The sequence below is a fragment of the Pipistrellus kuhlii genome, unplaced genomic scaffold, assembly GCF_014108245.1.
Source record: "Pipistrellus kuhlii isolate mPipKuh1 unplaced genomic scaffold, mPipKuh1.p scaffold_m20_p_14, whole genome shotgun sequence".
Lineage (NCBI taxonomy): Eukaryota > Metazoa > Chordata > Mammalia > Chiroptera > Vespertilionidae > Pipistrellus > Pipistrellus kuhlii.
The window spans coordinates 30,512,484-30,536,404 of record NW_023425449.1 but is presented as its reverse complement, the minus strand read 5'-3'; the positions used below and the strand labels follow the sequence as shown (position 1 = coordinate 30,536,404).

Here is a 23,921-nt window from a genome sequence, read left to right as displayed (position 1 = left end):
GAGGCAGGCCGGGCTGAGGGATCCCCCCTCCAGTACATGAATTTTCATGCACTGGGCCTCTGGTTGGATAATATAGTTAGTTCTCATAATAGTATTGCTGTCATCCACCCATCTATTCATTCATTTAACAAAAGATACTTAAGCATGTCATTTGTGCCATTCACTGCACAAGGCTCTGGGAACCTAACAATGAATTAAACATAATTCCTGTTGTCAAGGACCTCTCAGTTCACTGAATGAAAAAGACTATGGACCAATAATATAATATAGCTTAGTAGGCTGAATAATTGAAATATATTAAGGATTTATATCAGACTTCACAGAAGCATAGAGGTGGGGCCTTAATCAACCCTTTGTGTTAGGGGTGTCGAACTCAATCAGAGAAGGGGCCAAAATCTAAAATCCAGCCTAAATCGCGGGCCGAATGGTTTACTGAACAGTCATAAACTGTCATTGTGATGGAAACGCAGCAGAGTGCAGTGATGACAGCGCGGTGCGGGCCACATTGCAAGGCCTGGCGGGACGGATTTGGCCCGCGGGCCTTGTGTTTGACACATGTGCTTTGTGTGGGTGGAGGATATTTAAGGGGAGCAGGATGAGGATGGTGATATTAGCTCAGGAAGTGGTTCCCAAATTTGGTCAAAAAGGATGAACAGGAGGAATACAGGAGGGGATGAAAATGTATAGTCTTGGTAGCTGTCAAAATAATAGGACAGGGGCCCACACAGCATGTCCAGTCATGAAAATTGCTGGACTTACCCTATCCCATCCATTTCCAGCCCTTTAGCTCAAGATTTAGACTATTTTGCAGCCTAAGAACTGAACCCTGTTAGTAGCTTCCCAATCAAACTTACTTTCTCTGTATTACCTCCTGTTTTAAGCTTACAAGCAACTATGTGTTCACTGCATTCCTGAAATATGCCTTTGATGTTCAGATGCTAGACTGCTTACTGTGACTATATGATGGTTTCTAGCTTATTTTTCTAAAATGAATTGTGCACTTAAAACATTCATAATAATGAGTATTATATTAGTATGTAATACTAGCAGAATGTCTTTATTTCATAAAAGTTTTCTCCTACCTGATTTAATATGTGTAAGAACACTCTTTTCAGTGAGGCTAATGTGAAGTCATGTGTCATGGCTAGTGTATTCTCTCAGGTCAAAGATTAGATCACTAAGTTGGCCAATATAATTTTTATTTAGTGGCTTAAGTGGAATACCACGTGTTATTTTACTTCTATTCTGTTTTTTTTTTTTTAATGATTTACACTTTGATTTTTTTTAAAAATAAAATTGCTATCATTTTCATAGCAACTATTATTTGCCTATACTTTACAGTTCAGGAAATGCTACCCCATGGCTAGACTTTCAGCAGCTCACTTTATCCCCAAGCACTTATTGCTGTCTGAAATGATCTTGTTATTCATGTGTTTATTCTCTATTTCTTCTACTAGAATAATATCTTCCTGAAAAGCAGGTGCTTCCTCTGTTTAGTTCACCAATATTTTCCCAGCATTACCTGTGCAGACAATGCCCACGTGAGAAATATGGTGTGAATGATTAAATGAATGAATGTAATCTAGGAATGGTCAGTCCTCATTCAAAAGTTTCTATTTTGTTCTGTTCCAAAAAAAATGGGTATTTAACTGGATATCCCAAGCCTCTTCTTAATTCAATGCTCAAAAGAAAAAAGAAAAAAAAATCACTATGCAACCCTAAGGAAACCATTTTACCTCAGAATAGTTTTGTTTTTTTCTCTCTTCATCTGTACATTAAGGGATGGGATTAAATAGTTGCTCAGATTCCTTCTTTCTCTACAGCTCCAATATTTTAGTTTATGAAATGCCTCTTTATATATCAAATGCCTCTTTTGATTCCTGGCGAGTTTCAAAATGGTCATTTATAGCCCTAAGATATAAATTGCATGCTTTAGCCCTGCAATGTCAGCTTGGCATTGTGCCATGGTCACGATAGGAAAAAAACCTGAGACAGTTGTGACCACTGCTCTTACCATGTAAGGAGCATGGCTTTGTGACAAAAATAGAGCTGAAGATAAGCTTTTAGCCCCACCACTTGTCATTGAGCAACTGGCTCTGCCAAGCCTTCCAGTTTTCATGTGTCTACCACGTTCCTCCATTCCAGATACAGCTCTGGGTCTGTAAGTGCCCACCCAGCTTTGCTTGAAATACAGTGCTTCAAAATTCCCTTCAATAAGCAAAAATGAAGGTTTGAAAAGTATACAGCAGGTTAATAATACTAGAGAAAGAACTATATTAATGTAGGAAGATTCTCTCAAAGAAACAACTCCTCACTTATAAAGGCCCATTACAAGCACTAGGATGAGAGCCCAGGTCTCTGCTAGAAATGCACTGGAAAAGAGACGGACACGGTAGAAAGACACTGTATCTCCAGGCACATGGGCTGGAGTTCAGCCCTTCCCCAGCCATCGGCCTCTGTGCTGTGTTCAGTGGAACAACTCTATTCAATGGCCTTGGGCCTCGAGATTCCCAAACTTATGCTTTTTTCCCTCCTACCATATTGTATTGCCCCCACTTCATGTTAGAAAAATAATGTTATAATTTATGAAAATTCTAATGTTTACTCCTGGAGTTCTTGGCATTAGGGGTTTTGTGGATTTGTTCTGATCATTTAAAAGTTCTTTGAGTAATCTCCCTGGAGGTTGAGGGCCAGGTGAGCCCATCCTGACTCAAGCCCCATGGTTCAGTAAAAGCCACGAGACTGGGGCAAGCTGAGCAGCTGTTTAATTCAGTCCCATGTGCTCTGGGTAGTCAGTATGTTTTCCGGAAGAGGGTCAGTCTCCCTTGCTTGCCAATATTTTGAGTTACCATAAAGATTCCTAGATAAAGATAGAACTTCCATTCATTCTCAAACATTTCCTCTGCAGGGAGTTGCTTCACCCTCCTATCATAATCGACCAAGAGCCTGACATGCTTATTCTGACTCTTTTTAAAAGTTGCTACAGATGTTCCAGTGGTTTAAATGATCATGAACATCATTAGAATAAAATGACTCTGAGGATGATACAAGGTAACACTCATCGAGTCCCTGGCCTGTGCCTCTTACACCAATTTAGTCATCACGACCATGCTGCAAAGAAGACATTATTATCCCCAGTGTATTGTTAAAGAAATTAAGGGACAGAGAGCTGAAGTAACTCCTTGTCCAGGGTCGTATAGTGAAGTGACAGTGCCATAATTAAACTCTGATATGCACTCCTATGTCCATTGCAGCATTATTTATAATAGCCAAGATTTGGAAGTGGCCCATGTGCCCATCAGGAGATGAGTGGGGGGGGGGGAGAAAGCTGTGGTACATTTACACAATGGAATACTGCTCGGGGGGGGGGGGGGGGGGGGGATCTTACCCCTTGTGACAGTATGGATGGACCTGTAAAACATTATATTAAGTGAAATAAGCCAGTCAGAGGAAGACAAGAATCATATGATTTCACTCATATATGGAATCTAATGAACAAAATGAACTAACAAGCAAAATAAAGACAGACTCATAAATAAAGAGCAGGCTAACAGCTGTCCGGGGTACGGGGCGGAAGGGGGGTGTAGGGGCTGGGGGAGTGGAGAGATGGAACAAAAAAGAAAAACCTCATGGACACTAACGTTTGGTGATTGCTGAGGGGAGGTGGGGATGTGGGGAGGTGGAGAAGAGTGTAAGGAGGGATAAATGGCTATGGATGGAGATTTGAGGTGATGAACACACAATACAGTGTATGGATGATATGTTGTAGAATTGTGCATCTGAAACCTCCATAATTTTGTTAACCAGTGTCACCCTCCCAAAAATATACAATGAAAATCAAACTCTGAAATATGTTCTTTTAAGCACATGTTATATTGCCACTTGAATACTGCTTAAAAAATTAGGGCATGCTTATTAAAATGATTCTTATTGTAGTCATGGACAATATTTCAAAGGTGTTTGGGTAAAATCACTATTTTGGAAATATGGTGGATTTTTTTCTCACTGAAAAATTATTAGAGAATTTTATTAAAGTTGACACTTTTCAGATATTGCTAATGTTCAAAATCAAATATATATTATTCAATTTGTGGCTGTTTCCTCTAGACAGGCATCCAGGTAAACAGGATTATTTCTAGCCTGCTTGCCCACTAGCCTCAGGAAGGCCAATATTAATTGTCTGCTCTCTTGGGGTCCAGTGATATAGGATAAGTGCCATTTATAAAAACTATATGGGGGAAGTTACATTTTCTAGAGATGAAGAATGAAAGTCAAGCACATTTTTCTGGAAACAGAGAGCTCCCAAAGTACACTTCTCCACTCTCACTAGCAGTCCCCCTCCTCAGTCCCAGCCTGTCCCAGGACATCTCTGGGCCTGGTAAGGTGAGGATAGGTAGCTCCAGACCATTCCCTTGCAATACAGAGCCCTGGGAATGCCCCAGCCTAAGCCATACCAGCCAGGAGGGCAAGAAGGACTGAAGGCTCTTTCATCCATCATCAGAACACAGCAACAGGGAAAACGCCACTCCCCTTCTCACACAGCTCTGACTGCCCTTCTGTGACCATGCCACTCTCATCAATGGGAACTCACCTCAACTGAACACATTACTTTTAAAGAATAACAAGGAGTCCACAATGTGATTTCTCCTAAGCTCAGCAGCTCGCCAGAGCCAGTCCTGGGCCAGGTGCCTGCCCCGACCAGCTCTGCAAGACACTGCATGACTAGGGACAGAATTAGACATGTAAAGGGAATGGACACTTGACCAAAGGGCAGATGTCAGGCTCCTTGTGGGGAGAGGCAAGTAATTAGGGAAGGACAGAGCCCACTCCAGGGGCTGCTCCGTTTCCTGTCCCTCAGGAGTTCCTCACCAATCAGAAAGGAGAATTCTTTAACAACAGCTCCCCACCTCTTGGTCCACAGCCACCATAGGCTTTCCAGCAGGTGGTGAGCAGAGCCAGAAAGGGAAACAACCCCAGGCTGAACAGGGACACAGGAGTTTTGGGACCCTGACCTGTTTGGTAGGGTAGGACAATTTCACCTGAGCCAAGGACCCTGTGTGCTTCACTAGCTGGCTTCTGGGCCAGCAGGAAGAGAGCCGTGGGTGCTCTGCCCACTGATAAAGTTTTACCTCTACAGGAGAGCACCTTAGAGATTACATGCGTGCACAATGTGACCATTTTGTGGCAGCGTCTCTATCCTCAGGGCCTCCTGCACACCCCACTGTATTTCAAGTAAGAATCCCAAAATCAGATACTTCCATGGGGCTCTGAGCCAATCCCTGCATTTCCTGATAAGCCACCTAAACTGATCTGAAGGAACTGTGCTTATCTGAGCCATGTTCACTCATTCATTCACTCACCCTTACTTGTTTTATTGGTTATTAAAAATGTCAAGCTTGCTTTAGAAAAATGTGGAATTCAGAAATATATAAGGAAGGCATTGAAAATTGTCTGTGATCCCACTATTCACTGCTCTTAACCTGGAGTTCCCCCTCCCCCCATAGATGAATATGGGCTTATTTTTTAATATATACATTCCATATTGTTTTATATACCACTTTTTCATCGGATTTTCTTAAGATAAAACCCTAGAGTTGAAATAAACAGATAAAAGAGATAGGCACTTTTAAGACTCCTGCCACCCTAGCTGGTTTGGCTCAGTAGATAGTCTTGCCTGTGGACTGAAGGGTCCCAGGTTTGATTCTAGTCAAGTGCATGTTCCTCTGTTGCAGAATGGATCCCTGAGCTCAGATGGAAGGCAACCAATAGAGGTGTCTCTCTCATATCAATGCTTCTCTCTCTCTCTCTCTCTCTCTCTCTCTCTCTCTCTCTCTCTCTCTCTCTCTCTCTCCTTTCCCCCCTCCACTCTTTCTAAAAATAAATAAATAAATAAATAAATAAATAAACAAACAAATAAATAAATTCAATGGGAAAATATCCTCAGGTGAGGATTAGCAACAACAAAAAAGACTCCTGCCAATTTGCAGTCTCTTCTTGAAGCTTCCAGGAGACAATCACATACATCCTCTAATAACCTGTGAAAGTATTTATAAAAGTACTATGTTTGAGGAATGTTTTTATCAGTAATATAGAGATAATAATTCTGATGGTGGCTTCCAGGAAGGTCTTCCTGATATCTGCACTAAATCCGTTCTGCTAACATAACTTCATTCCTGTTCCTTCTAGTCTTGTTCTCAGTGGAAATAAAAACAACCGCTTCTTATTGCACCTGAGCTCCCTGGAACAAAACTGTTGTCTAATCCCTCCGTGCCCTCTCAGTGTCCTCTGACACTGGCTTTGCTCAAGGCCAACTGTCCTGACTCACAGGACTTTTCTCGTGTATGTGTCCCCTACCTAAACGTCCCTCACAGAAAGCCCTCCCATAATAGAGGTATCTCTGATGAAGGCCAAGCAGAGACAAGTATAGAGATTATCTCACTGGCCCACAAGCAACACACTCCTATTTATACACTCAAGACTCAGTGTGGCACTACACTGGAGTGCTGACGCATGGCTTATTGATTGAGTTGTATTTGATTGTCTTTACTATAAACAAGTAAAAAGTAAAAAGTTAATATTGTCCACTTCAGAGTCTGTTTGGGCTTTTCACCAAGAGAAAATTTTTCTTCTATAAATGGATCCCAGATTTATGGGTTTTCACAGGAATATGAGTGTTGAGAAGAGAGAAGATTAATTTTCATGAATTGTAAATTTAAAATGAGATGATTATGGCCAATATCTTAAAGTCATCACCTAGGAACTGGCCTTTGGCTTTTGATAGGATGTGCCTTTCTAATAATAAAATAATAAGACTAGGGCATTTGCTGGGCACTCACCATATGCCAGGCACCATGCTAAGCATTTGCTTATGCTCCTTTAATTTCTCACAGTAACTATGAAGTAGGTACTATGATTACTCCACTTTTATAGAGGAGAAAACTGAATGACTGAATGTACATGTGCTTAGTTTTTTAAAAGTAAGAAGCAGAATGAGAAATACAACACAATGCCATTTATAAAATTAAAAGACATGCATATAAAACAATGCATATTTTATAAGGATACAGGTAAATGGAACATCAAGCATGTTAGAATGGTTATTTACAGAGAAGAGAACAGGAGTGCAAAATAGGGATAAAAGGAAATAAATAGGTAACAAGAGGGGCCTTGCCAACAAATATGAAGACAATAAGCCATGAACTGAGCAGTACAATGCCTCAACTCTCTGCACCTAAAGTCCAACTAAAAAACAAATTACCCTAAAACTTTGAACAGAGAGGGAGGAATAAATGGCTACAGAGTACAGGGCCAGAGACATAAATGTTTTACACCTGTCTCTCTGCAGCATGGCTTAACTAGTCTGTGAATCTTCAAGTCTTGAAAAGATATTTGCTACAAAGCTAAACCTTTTTAGCTTCCAGCATTTTGCCTTCAGCAATTACACAGTTTGTAATTGACCTTGGGGGAAAAGTGGATTTCCCATGTTTTTAACATGTCAAACCTAAGTCTGAACTAAATAGCCAGTCATTCATTCACTTGTTCATCAAGTTTTCATTGAGTGTTTATTATGTGCCAGTTACTGGGCCATGCAGAGGGCAAATAGAGTTGAACAAACCAGAACTTGGGCCTCCATGAGCTCCCAGTTACTAAGCCATTCCCTAAGCACAATCAGGCAGATCTCTCTTCCTGCTGGCCTTTTGCAGCCCCACTGTCAGAGCACAGATATGCAGCTTAAACTAGAACAAGAATTCCTAAAGCACTTACATTTCTTAAGACAATTTATATTTCCACAAAGAAATTGTGTTACAAAGATTGACAACACTCATTTTCATTACGGGGAATTACTTTCCCTGTAGCTAATCTTTCAAAATGGGTTGAACAAGAAGAACAATGCATATAACAAAAACCTAGTAGGTGTGGTAAAATTATAGGAGGAGAATATTTTAGAGACGTATCAGGAATGAGGTCCTTCTATAAGGGGAGATTGAAATGGTTTTCTAGTGTGGTGCTAAGAAAGCCATGCCCTTAGGAGTTCAGTCTTAAGTTATACTTCTGTGGAGTCTTACTTACCTCAATAGTTTTACAGGTGTCCTCCAACTGGCTGATCATTCCCTGGACTCGATCATTGCTTCCCACAAGGACAGCAATGCCATCACTGAGCTCAGACTAATGAAGAGAAAAGAGGGGTGCAAGATCTTAGGGGTTTTCTAGTCAGCACTGGTTGTGAATTAATCATAGTATTGTCCTCATGGGTTCTTAACCTAGTCCTAGGATCCATAAAACCCAAAGGAGGAACAGAGAGTCTCAGGAGGTCTGTGAACTTCCTAATCTTGTAAATAAATTCTGTATGGATGAGTATAGAAATGCATTTGTGTGGAAAGAGAATTCATATCTTTCATCAAATTCTTACCAGATTGTGACCCTGTTAAAAACATTAAGAATGATAATTATAGGCCATAGATAGAAAATAGCATATTGAAGCTAAAGAATTCTAAGTATTGTTTATAAATTGAATGGAGCCCATATGTAACATCAGGAACAGAAAATAAATGATTTGCTGAGTGCAGCTAAGGATTAGTTTTACTAGGGAAATGTATATAGTGATTACTCATTTATCTATTCACTTATACTTCTTTACTTATACTTATTCAACATATATTTACCATGCACCTTCTATGTGCTAGGTGTACACATAATCATGTACTAGACTAAGTCACTACAATGTAACTTGAAACTACTAACATTCAACTGGTTCTAGGAGAAATTCCTCTTAGACTCTTTGACACAAAGAGATTTCATTGTTTGTACTTACTCCCTTCCCAAGGTTGGCTAAGGAGCACAAGGAACATAGAAATCTCCCTGCTTGGTCCAACTCTGCCTTTAACTTCTCTATGATGTTGGGCAAAATGTGTATCTAATTTACTCACACTCTAAGTGACAAAAGTAGTGGTTGTAAAAACAATTTAAAGCTGCAGAACGCTTTCTTCAAATGGAATAAATGGATGAAGGTGAAGCTATTTTGGCCAAACAGGAGTGGGATAGTAGTCCTGACATCTATCCTTCTGTTCATCCCACCTGAGTCTCCAGGGCTCTGAGGGAAGCAGTGTGAAACTGGTACTAGTAAGTTCTAGTACACTAAGACTAGGGATAGAAGAAAAGGAGGAATAAATCACAATTAGATTAAAAAATAAATGTTATAGAGGCCTTATGAAATACTGCATTTTTAGCAGTACTCACTGGTGGGAACTGGTGTTGCCCAAAAGTTTGGCTTCCAAATTTGATCCTCAGTAAAACACTGAGCAAATGTGAAATCTCTGATTCTAATAGAAAAAATAAATTTTAAAAAATGGAGGTGTCCAAAGTGGCTACACCTATTTGAGCACATGACTCCATATTTATTTGGAACAAATGGTTAAGTTCCTACTTATCCATGGGTGAGATTATATTGGCAGGTTGTTGGTAAACTGTGGAGATGCTTCATTTGGTCAGAATGAGGGGACTGAGACTGAGGCCCTGGGGTGGGAGCACTCAGAGCAGGCCTTCCATTGACTGGCCTCAGGCAAATGCTAGAAGGTGGGTTTAACCTAGTGTTGAAGGCCAGCCTAGCAATGTTTTATTTATTTTTAAAATATGTTTTTATTGATTTCAGAGAGAAAGGAAGAGATAGGGGGGGGAGAAAGGGAGAGAGAGAGAGAGAGAGAGAGAGAGAGAGAGAGAGAGAGAGAGAGAGAGAGTTTAGTAATGAGAGAGAATCATTGATCGGTTGCCTCCTGCACACCCCACACCTGGAATGCCACAAGGAATGGCATTCCCCACACCCCACAACTCAGGCATGAGCCCTTGACTGAAATCCAACCCAGGACCCTTCATCCCGCAGGCTTATGCTCTATCCACTGAACCAAACCAGCTGGGGCCCACCAATGTTTTAAATTGTTCTTAAAGAAATGCCATTCCTTGTATCTGTCCTGTACTAGGAGTAGAGGAAATCGGGGATGGGGGTGGGGGTGAAGGCAGGTGTGTGGAGAGGGGAGGGGGAAGAAATATTTTGTTGATAAATAAAGAAAAATATTCTGTGGCTGGAATAAAAAGGTATCTTTTTCTTATCTGTAGTCTGAACTTCAGATAATTGTTTGAGCAGCTGGAGCTCAGATTTCTGTAACACTGTTCATCTTCAGCAACCTCCAAAGGGTGCAAAAACAGCAACCCTTCCCCTCCAAACCCCTCTTGACTGCCCCTCTACCCTGCCCACCCCCACTCCCGAATTCCTTCCATCTCTGGCCTTCCCCACCACCCTCCAGAGACTCAAACGTGAAGTCAGGTGCACAAAGCATCCCTTCCCACATCCTTTCTGTCTCAAGGGCCTGCAGAGGAGGGGCAGGAGGGAGTCCATTACCTTCTGCCTCTGGAACACGTGAGTGAGGGGAGCCACCTGGCAGTCCTTGTGTGCCCCAAAGATCTTGCACAGAGAGCAGGTGGGCACCTCGCAGTTTAGACAGTAAATGTTAATGCGCTCCTCTTCATGCTCCTCGCACCTGGGCTGGTCGGACTTCTTTTCTGGTCTGGGAGGAGGTAGCAGATAAATGTGTCAGCTCCCAATGGAGCACAGCCAAAATGGGTGATCAGCATTGCAAATCCCAACTAGCTCCTGTACGCAAGAGCAACCCATTCCAGAGGGCTCCCAGAACCCTCCAAATTCATTTTCCTTATAGTGATGTGCCTGCGGTGGTGGAGACTGATCTGTAGCATTTGCCAACTTCCGTGGTGTTGAGTATTCCCAGCATGGCAAATTTCAAGTTATGTTGTGTGTGTGTGTGTGTGTGTGTGTGTGTGTGTGTGTGTGTGTGTAAGAGATCAACCAAAGGACTTGTATGCATGCATATAACCATTACCAATGGACACAGTCAGGAGGGGGTGAGGGGATGTGCTGGAGGGTGGGGGTGATGGGGAGAAGTTAATGGGGAGAAAAGGAGACATATGTAATAGTATATGTAATACTTTAAAAAATAAAGAATTTAAAAAACAAGTGCAAGTCCTGAAAGTTAACACTGGAGCATGCTCCAGCACTGTCTACACCAGTTTCTCAAGAGAATTTTTTCCATTAACCCAGAAAGTTAAATGTAAATAACTTCCTGAGGACTTGGCAGTGGTTAGGAGTGGGCAGTATGTGCTCAGGGAATGTGAACAGTTATACCCAATAGACAATCCGAAAAATGCAAAACACTGTTCTGGAACATAGTGAGCGTTGGAAGTGCAAATCTCACAGATAATCCCCAAGTTTTAGTTTTCCCAGCAGGTCAGCAACAGCTAAAACTGTTTGAGCTATACCAGCTAATAATGGAGCATCAGATTTGTAAATGCTAGAAAGAAGATGAACAAGCAATAAAGAAACCATGAGGGAGGGGTGACAAGTCATTGCTACTTAAGGATAACCTGTTAGCTGTGGAATCCCCTGTAGTTTCCAAAATTCATAGCGCATGATAGCACTCTGTATATTCCCCTAACCGTCAGCATGGCTTAGATATTATGATCTCAAGTATATTCAGTATATACAGTCACTTAAGACATGGAAATGGCCATAGGTTCTATGTTTAGTTTTTTATTGTGATTGTTTTTTCATAATGCAACCAGCATTTCCCAAAGTGTGATACGCGTACCCCCAGGGGTACAGGAAGAGTTTGGTGGGGGTACACGTTGCACCGGAGTTTGGTAGGGATATGCACTTCACTGTGCTTAGCTGCGCCTAATTCTATGTTCTCATGAGTACAAGGGGTACTCGGCATTACGAAAATTATAGAAGGGGTATACATATGTCAAAAGTTTGGGAAACACTGCATAGACTAAGAATTACTTCTCATGTCCCTTATTAGGTTTTTCTTGTTTAGGTGGCAATGTAGGCCCACAAGCATTCCTCACTTATGAGTATGTAATGAAAATCTTTAGACAACTTAAAAGATATAACTTGCGACAAGCATGGTGTGTAGAAGAAAGATGTAAATGCCCTTTCCTAACAAGAGGGTAGCCAAGCTCACAGTTGTGGTTCAGGGCTCAGTGCCAAATGCTGGCAGTGGTCCTAGCCATTCAGTGCAGGCTAGACTCAAGGAGTCCATAGACTGCACTCTCTGGTCTCTGAGGTTGCTGTGACCATCCTAGAGTTTTCTGAAAGGTGGTCATCTGGTCGTAAAGAGGCATTTCAGGCAGCACCTTTAGAGTCAAAGCTTAATTCCAATTCAACTTCTCCATGTGGTAGCTGCGTGGCCTCAAGCAAGTTAAAATTTTACCTCTTTCAGGCTCAGCTTTTACTCATATTTAAAAACTGGGCTAATTAAATATGGCAGAATTTAAATAAACCTATCCATTTGTTTATTTGTTCATTTTTTTTTTTTAAGAAATTGCTTCTTTCTTTTTTTTTCTTTTTTAAAAATATATTTTATTGATTTTTATACAGAGAGGAAGAGAGAGGGATAGAGAGTTAGAAACACCAATGAGAGAGAATCATCGATCAGCTGCCTCCTGCACACCCCCTACTGGGGATGTGCCCACTACCAAGGTACATGCCCTTGACCGGAATCAAACCCGGGACCTTTCAGTCCCCAAGCCGACACTCTATCCACTAAGCCAAACCAGTTTCAGCTGCATTTGCTTATTTATGTTTCCTGTTGAAGTCCTACTAAAACAAGAGGTCTGGTGGTACTATTTGAATGTTTAAAATTATACATATGGATTACTATTAGTAAAATATTCAAAACTTTAATAAGATAATAATAATAATAATAATAATAATAATAATAAGCCACAACCTCACAGGATTGTTGTGATAATTCAAGAATTACACATGACCCATGTGTAAAGCACCCTGAACAGTGGTTGACATATATGCTATATGTATTAGTTTTACTTCCTATATTTTAAAGTTAATTTTATGTTTATTATTAATATCAGCAAAATTAGTTCCTGCTCTTGTCATTCCCCCCTAACTGTGTCTAGTTCAACATCATGCAGAATTCTAGATAAAAAGGCCAAGTTTTGTCCAGACCAACAATTTCTAGCCTTTCTGTAGGAGGTCAAAGTTCACCAGCTTCTCCCCTTTTTGCCCCCAACCCCCATGACTGTGGGTCAGAGCTGGGTTCATCTCATTCTGTATATTCCAGGTTATTCCAGAGTCACCTAATATATTTTATCTCTTTCATTTTTTTTTTTTGCTATAAATGACTCAGGATTCTGAGCTGACAAGGCTTCTAGCCACTAGAGAACAACTGGGTTTCTGCCCAAATATTTATCTGAACCCTTTGTGCAACCTGTGGTTTTGTTACCAAATAAAAAATGTCCCAAAGGCAACTCTCAAGTTTAAAAAACAACAGCATAAGAAGAATTCAATAATCACAGAAATACCCTTAGTACACTCAGTTATGAGCTTTATTGCTCGACATTTGGTTCATTGCTTTTATACAATTTGTTCACCTGGGCACTATTTTTTTTTTTAATATATTTTATTGATTTTTTACAGAGAGGAAGGGAAAGAGATAGAGAGCCAGAAACGTCGATGAGAGAAACATCGACCAGCTGCCTCTTGCACACCCCCCACCGGGGATGTGCCCTACAACCAAGGCACATGCCCTTGACCAGAATCGAACACGGGACCCTTCAGTCCGCAGACCAACGCTCTACCACTGAGCCAAACTGGTTTCGGCTGGGCACTATTTTTGACACATGTACCACACAGACTTTATAGTTAACTAATGTGTATTGTAGTTTTACTAATGCTACAAGTTTTAACTTCTTCTCTTCTTTGGACTTCATAACAACTATTATTATTTCACATGTTTCAAGGTCTTGCTTTGGCAAGTAGAAAAATGGAAAATCGTTGCAATAACTATAACATGTAGGATGGTACTGTAGTAGGCATGGAATCCGTTATTATATAAACTTTGTTAATACTGGTTGATAACTCATTCGCTGGTTAACTTTTTTAAAGAGATAGTGTGTGTATTTGCATTTTAAATTAATTAAATACTATGAAATCCAAGCAACAGCAACAATAGGACTTTATTTCTCCTCAAGAGACTTTCGACTCAAGGGAAATAGTCGACTACGTATCTCTGCAATATGTCATCAGCAATCATTCTTCTTCCCCAGTTCCATCTATATCCTATCTAATTTAGTTTTGAATCATAAGCAGAAACTAATAGCTATAGTGATAATATTAATTGTATGTTCGATTTATAAAGCAGCTTTCCATCTAAGAGTGCAAGGCTCTCAGAGGCATGCAGATGTTCCATAAATACATGCCTTCTAGTTAGAATCACAATGAGGTCATTTCTAAATGGTCTTAATATTGCTATCAAGCTTTGTGGACCCACCTGACCTGCATACAATTGAAGAAGGGCTCTTCATACCATGCCTTCTAGGAATGAATTCTCACAGTGTTGTCTCTAGGAAAAGAACTCTGTAGCCAATATGATTTGATGAAGAAGAAGCTATATACATCCCCTTTAAATGATCAGATGTATATACTGCATATCAATCAATAGGTAAATGATAGAGTATGCAATCTAGAGATAGGGAAACATAACCTGAACTCCATCTTTATTTTTCCCCCATGTCTCTACATTTTAAGTTGCTAAAGTGTATATCTATACACTAATTGCAAAGACTATATCTTGCCTTGCAATTTCCAGAGTCAATTCCATGACATGCTAGAGAATTTTGTTTTTATTATCATCTAGATAATTTTAAGATGAGATTGTCTGAACTAGGAATGGACTATTTGGGAAGATGCCTTTTCTGTAATTTCCTATAAAGTTTTATGCGATAAATTTTTGGCTATGTTGAATCTGGAGCTACAAAGATCCTGTGAAGTACAGAAATGGCCACACTGAATGTATAATACAAAGCTTTGGGTGGATCAGCATTATGCCTCTTTCAATGTCACCATGTGGACTAGATTAGTATTGAATTACTTCATTCTTAAATTGATACAAAAGCTTGGTTACTATCTCCCTTCTCCCTTCCCATGAGCAAACTCTCAATCCCACTGGAAAAGACTGATTTAGAAAAACATTTTTCTATAAAGCAATTAGCCTGTGATTGCTAAACAAGCTTTCAGTGTAGTGATCCACTAAAAGAACCAATCAAATAAATAAAAACAAGCTTCCAGTGGGTTTGGTACATGGAAGAACCATACCTGGTGGACTCCTGCTTATAGATGTCAATGATATTTTCCACCAGCAGGTTCCTCTGAAGTCCATATATCCCATGTCTGTCCAAAACCACTTCGTGCCTACAGGATGGGCAGCGGAATCGGCCTCCTGATGCCACCGTGGTGCCTCCTCTTGTGGGCAAGTATGGGTTAGAGGCCTGTTCTTGCCAAGCAAGAAAAGAGGAATTGAGAAATGCCATGGGTAGCTTTTCTGAGATGTCTCTTCATTCTCTGTTACTACAAACAACATCAACTTCTACTTTAGGCTTGCCATAAGATAATCCCTTTGGGCCTTATCAGCAAGTAGTCCTAAAACACAGGCCCAGCTCCCATCCACAGTAAATTGCAATGTATCATTTTCACCATGAGGTAATTTTCCATCCAGTGTTTTCATAAACAAAAGTTCCCAGTCAGAAACGCCAACATTAATGTATTGGATAGTAATTAATTTACAAATTTGAAACAGATTCCATTTACACACACACACACACACACACACACACACACACACACACAATTTGATTCGTACCATTGAAATAAGAGGAGGCTAACAGCAAAGCACGAAGAAAATCATTAATTTTTTTTCTTGAAAATGAATGCAGCCTTTTAAAGTTTTCTAAAGGAATTCACCTTAAAGTTAAGCACTTGATTCCAAGGAATCTTTTCCACCCCTACATTCCAAACAAACCTACCTGGAAGATATCACTGGCGCATTTCCTACACAGGTTATGCTGACAGGGAAGAATGACCACAGGCTTCGTGAACATCTCCAAGCAGATGGGACAGATGAGTTGCTTCTCTAAGTTGTCCATGGTCTGCTGCTCTTTGGAAAAAGACTTATAATTCAAAGATGCGCTCATCTCCTAGCCGTCAGAGTGTGCACCGCTGGGGAAAGGGTACTCTGAAGGGTCTCTACAAGTGCTTCCTGGAAATAATTCCAAGGATTGTGTGATCAAGTGTCCTTCATGTTTCTTTCAGTGGAGGACATTGTTTGAGGCCCAGGCTTGGAGTGGGAGCTGGGGCTGTTTTTAGCAGCGGGGGGTCATGTGACAGAAGGCTGACTTGCCCATATAAGCCAGTGACAGGAGGATAGATTTTGACAGGTGACAGACCACAGGAGCCAACATTCCTGCCCCAGGGAGTGAAAAGAGTGAGTAGGAAGGAGGATTACAAACTCCATTTAGAAGGGGTTGTGAGGAGAAGGAGGTCGAAGCAGACAGTTGTCAACAACAAATGCGAAAAAGCATGCTGAGGAGTCACAGAGCCCTGCCCTCTGTGATTCTTTGGTGAGGACGTGGTGACGGGCTTCTCCGAGCCCAGGAAAAATGCAGCCCAGGCAAGAGCCTGACTGTAAAATGAATGACATTTCTGTCCTGAGAATTTAGAGAGTGAGTTATCATCTCAAGTGAAAATAAACCATTCCTTGAAAATCATTATCCTACCTTCATAAGGACAATCATCGAAAAGACTTGCTCAGTGTTAAATATTACATCTTCGCAAGGGTTGTGGTATGGAACACATTCTAACTTAAAAGCTGATTTCAAATCTTTTCACTATGAAAGTGTCTACAAAGTAAAAAAAAAACAACAACAAAAAACCACAAAAACACAAAAAAGACACAAACACACACACACACACACACACACACACAAAACCAAATAACAGTGGATGCTTCAATTCTTTTTAAAAGTTGTGTAATAAAACTCCATTGTGTTCTTTTCTGTTTTACATTGATTTTCCTCTTCCTTAACCTTTTGTCATCCTGTACCCTCTCTCCCACCCCTATACACACCCCAAAATACAAAGAAAAGGGAACAATCTTTGAAAGGTTAAAAAAGTATGCAATGACTGTCAATAATGAGGTAGTAACTGGCATCTGGGGTAGGCAGACCCATTATCTCATTTTGACATATGATGGGTGACAGATATCAGTGCCATTGCCAACTAACGGGAAAATGAAGTCTTGCTTTCATACCTGTTTCTTATCTGGTCTGAAATACCTATACCCCTTTGCATTTGCTTTGTCCTCCAAGTTGATTTTTTAAATGCTAGTTTCCTGGTGGTTTCTGATATTCTTGGTCTGGTCTGTTAGTTGCCAAGATTTTTGTGAAACAACTGTTTCATTAATATATATTTCATTAAAAATTTTAAATTAGATTAAAACTGGAAAAGAAATGCATGTCTATTTTTTATGTGATGAATTTGCAGCTTCATTCCTCTTTGATTTTAAAAACCTCAAACAATGAGGATACTTTGTTAACATATCCCTGATGTGCACTTAATTACCGGTAGAGACTAGGTAGGTGTGACTGGCTAAGTGTGGTCTTAATGCTGTGTTTACTGAGAGCTTATTGAGAATCTAAAAAGCTCCATTAACTAATAATAAGTTATATATATTCATAATCATATCAGGGATCTTTGGAGAATTTTATTATTCTTTTAAATACCTATTTAGCAACTATAGTGAAGAAGGGAATTGATAGAATCTTTTACTGTTTTAATTCAGTCAGCCTGGGCAGTTAATTGTGTTTATCATTGTGTGAGCTATGAAGGTCTGAGCACAATAGAATAAAGTTTCTATTCTAAAAGCCCTTGCAACCTAAAAAAAAAAAAAAAAAAAAAAAAAAAAGCACTTAGCCCAGCTGGTGTGGCTTAGTGGTTGAACATAAATTTATGAACCAGGAGATCATGGTTTGATTCCTGGTCAGGGCACATGCCCAGGTTGTGGGCTCAATCCCCAGTAGGGTGAGAGGTGGGGTTATAGGAGGCAGCCAATCAATGATTGTCTCTCATCATTGATGTTTCTATCTCTCCCTCTCCCTTCTTCTCTGAAACCAATAAAAATATATTTTAAAATAATAATAAAGAAAGAAAAGCACTTAAGCTAATGATATACTATAGTATAGCAGAGTTTATCCTTATAAGAGGAATTCATTCTTTCAAAAAACATTCATTGAGTATTTATCATGTATTTCCATTGTGCTGGGCTCTGGGAATTGAAAGACGAAGTAGACAGGTCATTGTCCTCAAGGAGCTCAGTCTAATAGTAGAGATGAGGCCTGCATATGCAGAACCAGAGTACAGGACAACATCTTTTAAAGAGCTACAGAATTTCAGAGCTGGAGGAGTTAGGAGGACTTCATGGGTGGGATAGCATTTGAATTGATCCACTGAGGAATTTAGGTGGGTCATAGGTGGGGCTTCCTAAGAGAAGGCACAGAAGCAAAGACTGTGAGCACAGGAGAGCTGGGAATGCCCAGAGTTGTATGATGCTTTGGGCTGGAGTGCAGAGCACAGTGCTGGCTCATTGGCAGGCCAGGCACACCAGGCTAAAGGGTTTTCAACACTTAATAAATTAGACAACAGAAAATTGTTAAAAGTTTCTCAGAGGGATGTTTCCATGAGAGCTGTGCATTGGCTAGATTATAGTCTCACAGTGGTGGTTGGAACAGATAAAAGTGATAGTGACTGGCTAAAGACCAAATGAGAGGTTTTGCCAATAGCATGGGTGGAAGGTCACAGGCCATGGCAGTAGGGAAGGAAAGAGGAAATGGACTTGGGTTGACGACGCAAGTAGAACTCACAGAGATGACTCAGATGCCCTGAGTCTGAGCAACTGAGCAATGATGTAGGAAGCTGCAGTGAGTCAGAGACAGGCCTATTCAGCGCTGATGGCCTTCTTGCTTTGTGATCTCAGGCAACTGACCTCACCTAGCTGTATTTCAGTTCTCTTATCGATAAGTGAGAGTACTTCAGAACCTATTATAATTTAGCAGAATTAGTAAGGAAACCCCCCTCCCCTCTGAAACAGTATTAATTTTGACATAGAGAATTCCCAATTTGATTATTTAACGTAGAATTGGTCCCTAACCTCTCCTTTTTTCCCCTCTCCCCCTTCTTGCTCTCTGCCTTTTACTGTTTCTTAAAATTGGCTCTGGAGGCTACACAGGAAACTAGAAAGAATCCCATAGAAATATGAGTGAAGTTGATGAGTAATGATTTCCTTTTCCTCCTCATCTGCTTTTCTCCATTCCTCCATCCTCCCTACTCTCAGAGACTAGCAATCTATTGTAAAGTGGGCATGTGAGCTGAGAATGGGACATGGGAGTAGCACTCTGTTCTAGGGAGGAACCAGAAAATCTTAGTCCACTCCCAAATCATTCACATAGTCTGAGAGACAGGTAGATTTCTGGAATGGAATCAGAATTAAAATCTGGTTCAAGTCATTGGGATAAGGGGTGGACTTGGGCCTCCATGTAGACATGAAAACCAGCTTAATCTCTTGAGGATATCCTGGACTCTATAGGAGGTGGTACATGACTTCCTCCTCTTTACCTATCCCATCCCTCCCCACACTAGGACAAGGGGTTGAAGCCAAATGGGAGCAATTAGTTGGAAGCCCCAACTGCCCATCATGCCTAAGTCTCACTAGACTGGGGCAGGAGTTTAGACATTTAGAAGCTGAAGCAAAACCACCACTGTTCTCACCTCCTCCAGCAGCTTCTCAATCGCCCAGGTAAATCAGAGGATGAAAGATAGGTCTCAAAGAACCGGAGTAATTCATCAAACAAAACAGAGAACTGATGGTCAGATAGAGCTAAAGGGAAGTAAAACATAGATATGGTTTGAAGTAAAGCAGCGAGGACTCAACTCATGGCATCTAGAAAATACAGAGCATTTCCTTCTGTCTCCAGTATCAATCTTTTTCATTTTAGCTGTCTATCTGCCAATAGACAGTTTGTATATGTGGTTTTAAATGTTTTAGTGAAAAAAAAATTTACAAAATCTAAAATTAAAGAGAAATGAACTACTTTGAGAAGTACTTAACAGAAGCCAACACTATGGCATTTCTTTCATTAGATAGTTTGCAGACTTCTGGCTGAAAGCTTTATTTTTTTCCCCCCATATTGACAATTACCACTTTTCCAAATCTGTTGTTTATAAATTTTACTTCATCATAAATATCTCTGAAGAAATGTTTGAAAACCAACATATCGTACTTCCCTCTGAATATTCCTTGGCATAATCCACATGCCAGAAATAAACAGTGACTACCAAAAACAAGCAAATATTTTAGCTAAGGCTTCCCATTGGCCATGTCTGAACTCCTTACCTTGGCTCCAGGCCCTCCTTGACTCTGTCCTCAGTATATATAATTCCTCCCTATCTCCCCTCCACCCCAGTGTCCTAATTTCTCTGAATTCACTCTTGCCTTCTGCAATCTATTCTCATATGTCACTCCCTACTTAGATCCCATTAATGGTCATATTACCTCTAGGAGAAAGATATTAATTTTCCCTGTGGTCCCTAAGGCCTGATTTGGCCCTTGCCTATCTCACTGATCTAACTATCCAATAGAAATAAGATCTGAGTGACATATATGAGCTATATGCATGATTTAAATTTCTAGTAGCCACATTGAAAATCAGAAACAAATGGAATTGTTTCATTAATATAGTCTACTTAACCCCCAAACTATAAACTATTATCATTTTTAACATGTGATCCATATTTTTTAAAACATGAGATATCTGTAAATAGATATGGTTTCACTTCTTCCTTTCTAATCTAAAAGTGTTCTGCTTCATTTCTCTTGCCTCATTACACTCACTAGAAACCGTAGAATGGACATCCTTGCTTTGTTCCTGATCTTGGAAGAGAAGCATTCGTACCATCAAGCATAGGGTTAGCCGTGTTTTTCATTGATGCTCCTTATCAGTTTGAAGAAGTTCTCTTCCTTTCTAAGTTTACTGACAGTTTTAAAAATCTGGAACGGATGTTTTATTTTGTCAAATATATACTTTTCAGCATTTATTGAAATGATCATGTGGATTTTCTTCTTTAGTCTGTTCAATATGATGGGTTAATGTTGATTTTGGAATGTTGAACCACTATTATATTCTTGGAATAAATCCCACTTTGTCATGAATTCCATTCCACATCCGAGTTGCTGATACTGAGATCTTGTTTAAATTCTTGCTCACTCATCTGCCCTAAACATGTGTTCTCCATCTGGATTTTTGGATGCATACCTTCCCATTCTTTTGACTTATTCATCATTTCTTGTTCTTTTAGTAATTTATATTTTCACTGCCAGCTCCTCCTGTCAGCCATCTAGAACACCCGAAATTTGGGACATGTCATCTGATAAAATGATACCCTACTTTTCCCCCCCCAAATGGTGAGGGTATATTTGAAGTGAATCACTATACATTTCATTGAAAGACTTTATTGAAAAGAATAAAATGATATAAAAAATGAAAGATATACCAATAAAATACAACAGAATGTACATATTGGTAACTAAAATGTACAGATTGCCTGGAACACTAAAATGGACATTGGATAAAAGAATGATCATTTGTTAATTGTAATCCTCAAAAAAAAATTATAATGCCTCTGCCTTTGTCTAGAAGATTTATTTTTGTGTTTAGAACTGCAGTATGAGTTCTACAGCTGTGTGTGTGTGTGTGTGTGTGTGTGTGTGTGTGTGTGTGTGGCTGTATTCTAGAAAATTAGGGTAAGGAGAACTTATTGCCAGAAGAGCTTTTGTGTGTATTCTGCTCAATTTCTGAATCTTTCAGTGAGTCTATGTGTGTTTTGTTTAACTTTCCTCTAATTAAATTAAATCCCCTTGGTGCTGATCTCTCTTTAACTCTCCACAGTTATTTCCCAGGAGAAAACTGGCGTTAGAACTCTCCTCCATCAGCAAGCACTGGGTTCAGGCTGTTCTCCATTTGGTCACCTCTCCTTACATACACATTACCTTATATTCAGATTTGTCTCTACAGCCAGCAACCTTGCTGTACACAATTGAGCTGGAGCAGAATAGTCCTCGCTTCCACAGCTCAACCTAAACTTAAAGTAGTCAACACACTTTTGCAAGTTCTCTGGTTTTTGTTTGTTTGTTTGTTTTTGCTAGTGTTTATTTTCCATCTGTCAACTATTCTAACGACGGACAGCTTAGACCTGGATGAATCCCTTGGAAGTGCAGCCATCAATCGGAAATCACAAAGGAATTGAAATGGCAAGATGTGACTGCAATCTGTCACCATTTTAGAAGAGAGAAAAACAAAACAACAAAAAAACACGATTTCGTGAACTTCCCAAATAAGTGGGTCTAAACTTTTAAAACTTGAAGGATAAATGTCGAACACCCATAACCCTCGTCTGAAAGTTTTATAGAGCGGTAACTTCAAACTAGCTGCACCCTTCACTTGCCCTATGGCTGAGTTTCAGCAACATTTTAATTGAGAACGGAAAGAAAAACGAGGTTAGAGGGGAAAAACAAAACAAAACCAAAAAAACACAAAACTGGAGGATGCGGGCATCGATCCCGCTACCTCTCGCATGCTAAGCGAGCGCTCTACCATTTGAGCTAATCCCCCACTGCTGGTGAGAGCGGCTTATCACTTCCCCTAGAGAGAGGTCAGCATACGTAGTCACAAAGATAAACAATCTTTGATCTCATTCCTGACCTTCGTTCGTCACAACTGAGGCCAAAGAAACAAAACAAGTGCTTCTCCTTCGAGCCGGAATCGAACCAGCGACCTAAGGATGACAGCGAATTTACATCTACAGTCCTCCGCTCTACCAGCTGAGCTATCGAAGGGAGCAAAGGAACACTGTCCTGACTCTTCTCATAACTTCCAGATATTTCTTGGCTTTTGTGTACTTTCTACCACGTTTCCTTTCGATTCCCAGGTCCCTGGAGCATAAAACCTTCCACGTGGCCCTCCCACCTCCTCCCGCAGCCGGGGGTCCGCTCTGCCGGGACGCTGAGGACGAAGTCCGAGGCCCCGGGAGCCCCGGCGTGGCCGCGCTGGGTTCTCCGAGAGACTCAGGGGCCCGGAAACGCCCGGGACGACTTGGAAACAGACCGAAGGCTGCGTCCCGGCACCTCCTGCCCAGCTCAGACTCACTGCCGCGCTCGGAACTTGAACTGCAACGCCCGCTTCCGGGTTCGGAAAAGGCTCCCCATGGGAGCCCAAACTGGAACGCAAGTGCTAGAAATTCCAAATGTTCTTTCTAATGTAATGTGTATTAGGGAAATGTAACCGTGGAAATGAATTAAACCTCAGAAAGTTGGTGGAGGGAGTAAAAAGGGCACTTGTCTCCTTCGAGCCGGAATCGAACCAGCGACCTAAGGATGACTCATGATTCAGAAATCAGCTACAGTCCTCCGCTCTACCAGCTGAGCTATCGAAGGGACGGGCAGCCAGGGTCCGCCTCCTGAGACTCAATATAAAAAGGAGAGGCGTCCAACTTTCGACAGAGGCGGCTTTGCGCAGGCGTGATACGGGGGCAGAAGAGGGGGCGGGGCGGAACGTCCTGGTGCGCGTGCGCAGAAAGGTAGTCAGGCTCTGCTCGCGGGAGCCCTTCACCTGGGGTGTCCGACTCTGGTATCTGAGACGCCCTTTTCCTTTCCTGCTGCCTATCGGGTGGTGACGGCTTGATGAGGCTGACGATTCTATGGTCTGCCTACCCCCCGGTGCTCCCCAGCGGAAGGGGCCAGTGGCGCAATGGATAACGCGTCTGACTACGGATCAGAAGATTGTAGGTTCGACTCCTACCTGGCTCGGCGTTTTGTCACCTCACGTTTTAAAACCACAGTTCATCCAAACAACCCCGCACACTCGCCACAGATCATCCAAACAACCCCGCACACTCGCCCCCGAGATCACTCCTTCTTCTGCCTCCTCCAAAACCACCAATACCCAAAATG

General features: G+C 41.0%; 1 protein-coding gene and 4 non-coding genes across 7 annotated transcripts in view; 1 reads left to right on the top strand and 4 right to left on the bottom strand.

Annotated features, from left to right (window-relative positions):
- The window catches only part of TRIM55 (tripartite motif containing 55), a 41,071-nt gene extending 24,361 nt beyond the window's left edge, over nt 1-16,710 (bottom strand). The window contains exons 1-4 of one of the 3 annotated variants that reach the window (XM_045581446.1): nt 15,889-16,710; nt 15,182-15,354; nt 10,394-10,559; nt 8,071-8,166 (exon numbers count right to left, since the gene is read on the bottom strand). In XM_045581446.1, coding sequence (XP_045437402.1) covers nt 8,071-8,166; nt 10,394-10,559; nt 15,182-15,354; nt 15,889-16,056 — 603 coding nt within the window. In that variant the 5' untranslated portion in view covers nt 16,057-16,710. The remainder of the gene's footprint in view (nt 1-8,070; nt 8,167-10,393; nt 10,560-15,181; nt 15,355-15,888) is intronic. The other 2 variants (XM_036437045.2, XM_036437047.2) reach the window with 2 other exon arrangements.
- A 5,801-nt stretch (nt 16,711-22,511) lies between these two features.
- Nucleotides 22,512-22,584, bottom strand: TRNAA-AGC. Its single transcript has one exon. It is a non-coding gene; the product is annotated as a tRNA-Ala (tRNA).
- Nucleotides 22,585-22,719: 135 nt separating this feature from the next.
- On the bottom strand, nt 22,720-22,808 carry TRNAY-GUA. The gene is given in 2 exon segments: nt 22,720-22,755; nt 22,772-22,808. It is a non-coding gene; the product is annotated as a tRNA-Tyr (tRNA).
- A 503-nt stretch (nt 22,809-23,311) lies between these two features.
- Nucleotides 23,312-23,405, bottom strand: TRNAY-GUA. Its single transcript has 2 exons — nt 23,369-23,405; nt 23,312-23,347 (listed from the first exon to the last, which is right to left on the bottom strand). It is a non-coding gene; the product is annotated as a tRNA-Tyr (tRNA).
- A 299-nt stretch (nt 23,406-23,704) lies between these two features.
- Nucleotides 23,705-23,777, top strand: TRNAR-ACG. Its single transcript has one exon. It is a non-coding gene; the product is annotated as a tRNA-Arg (tRNA).
- Nucleotides 23,778-23,921: the final 144 nt, after the last annotated feature.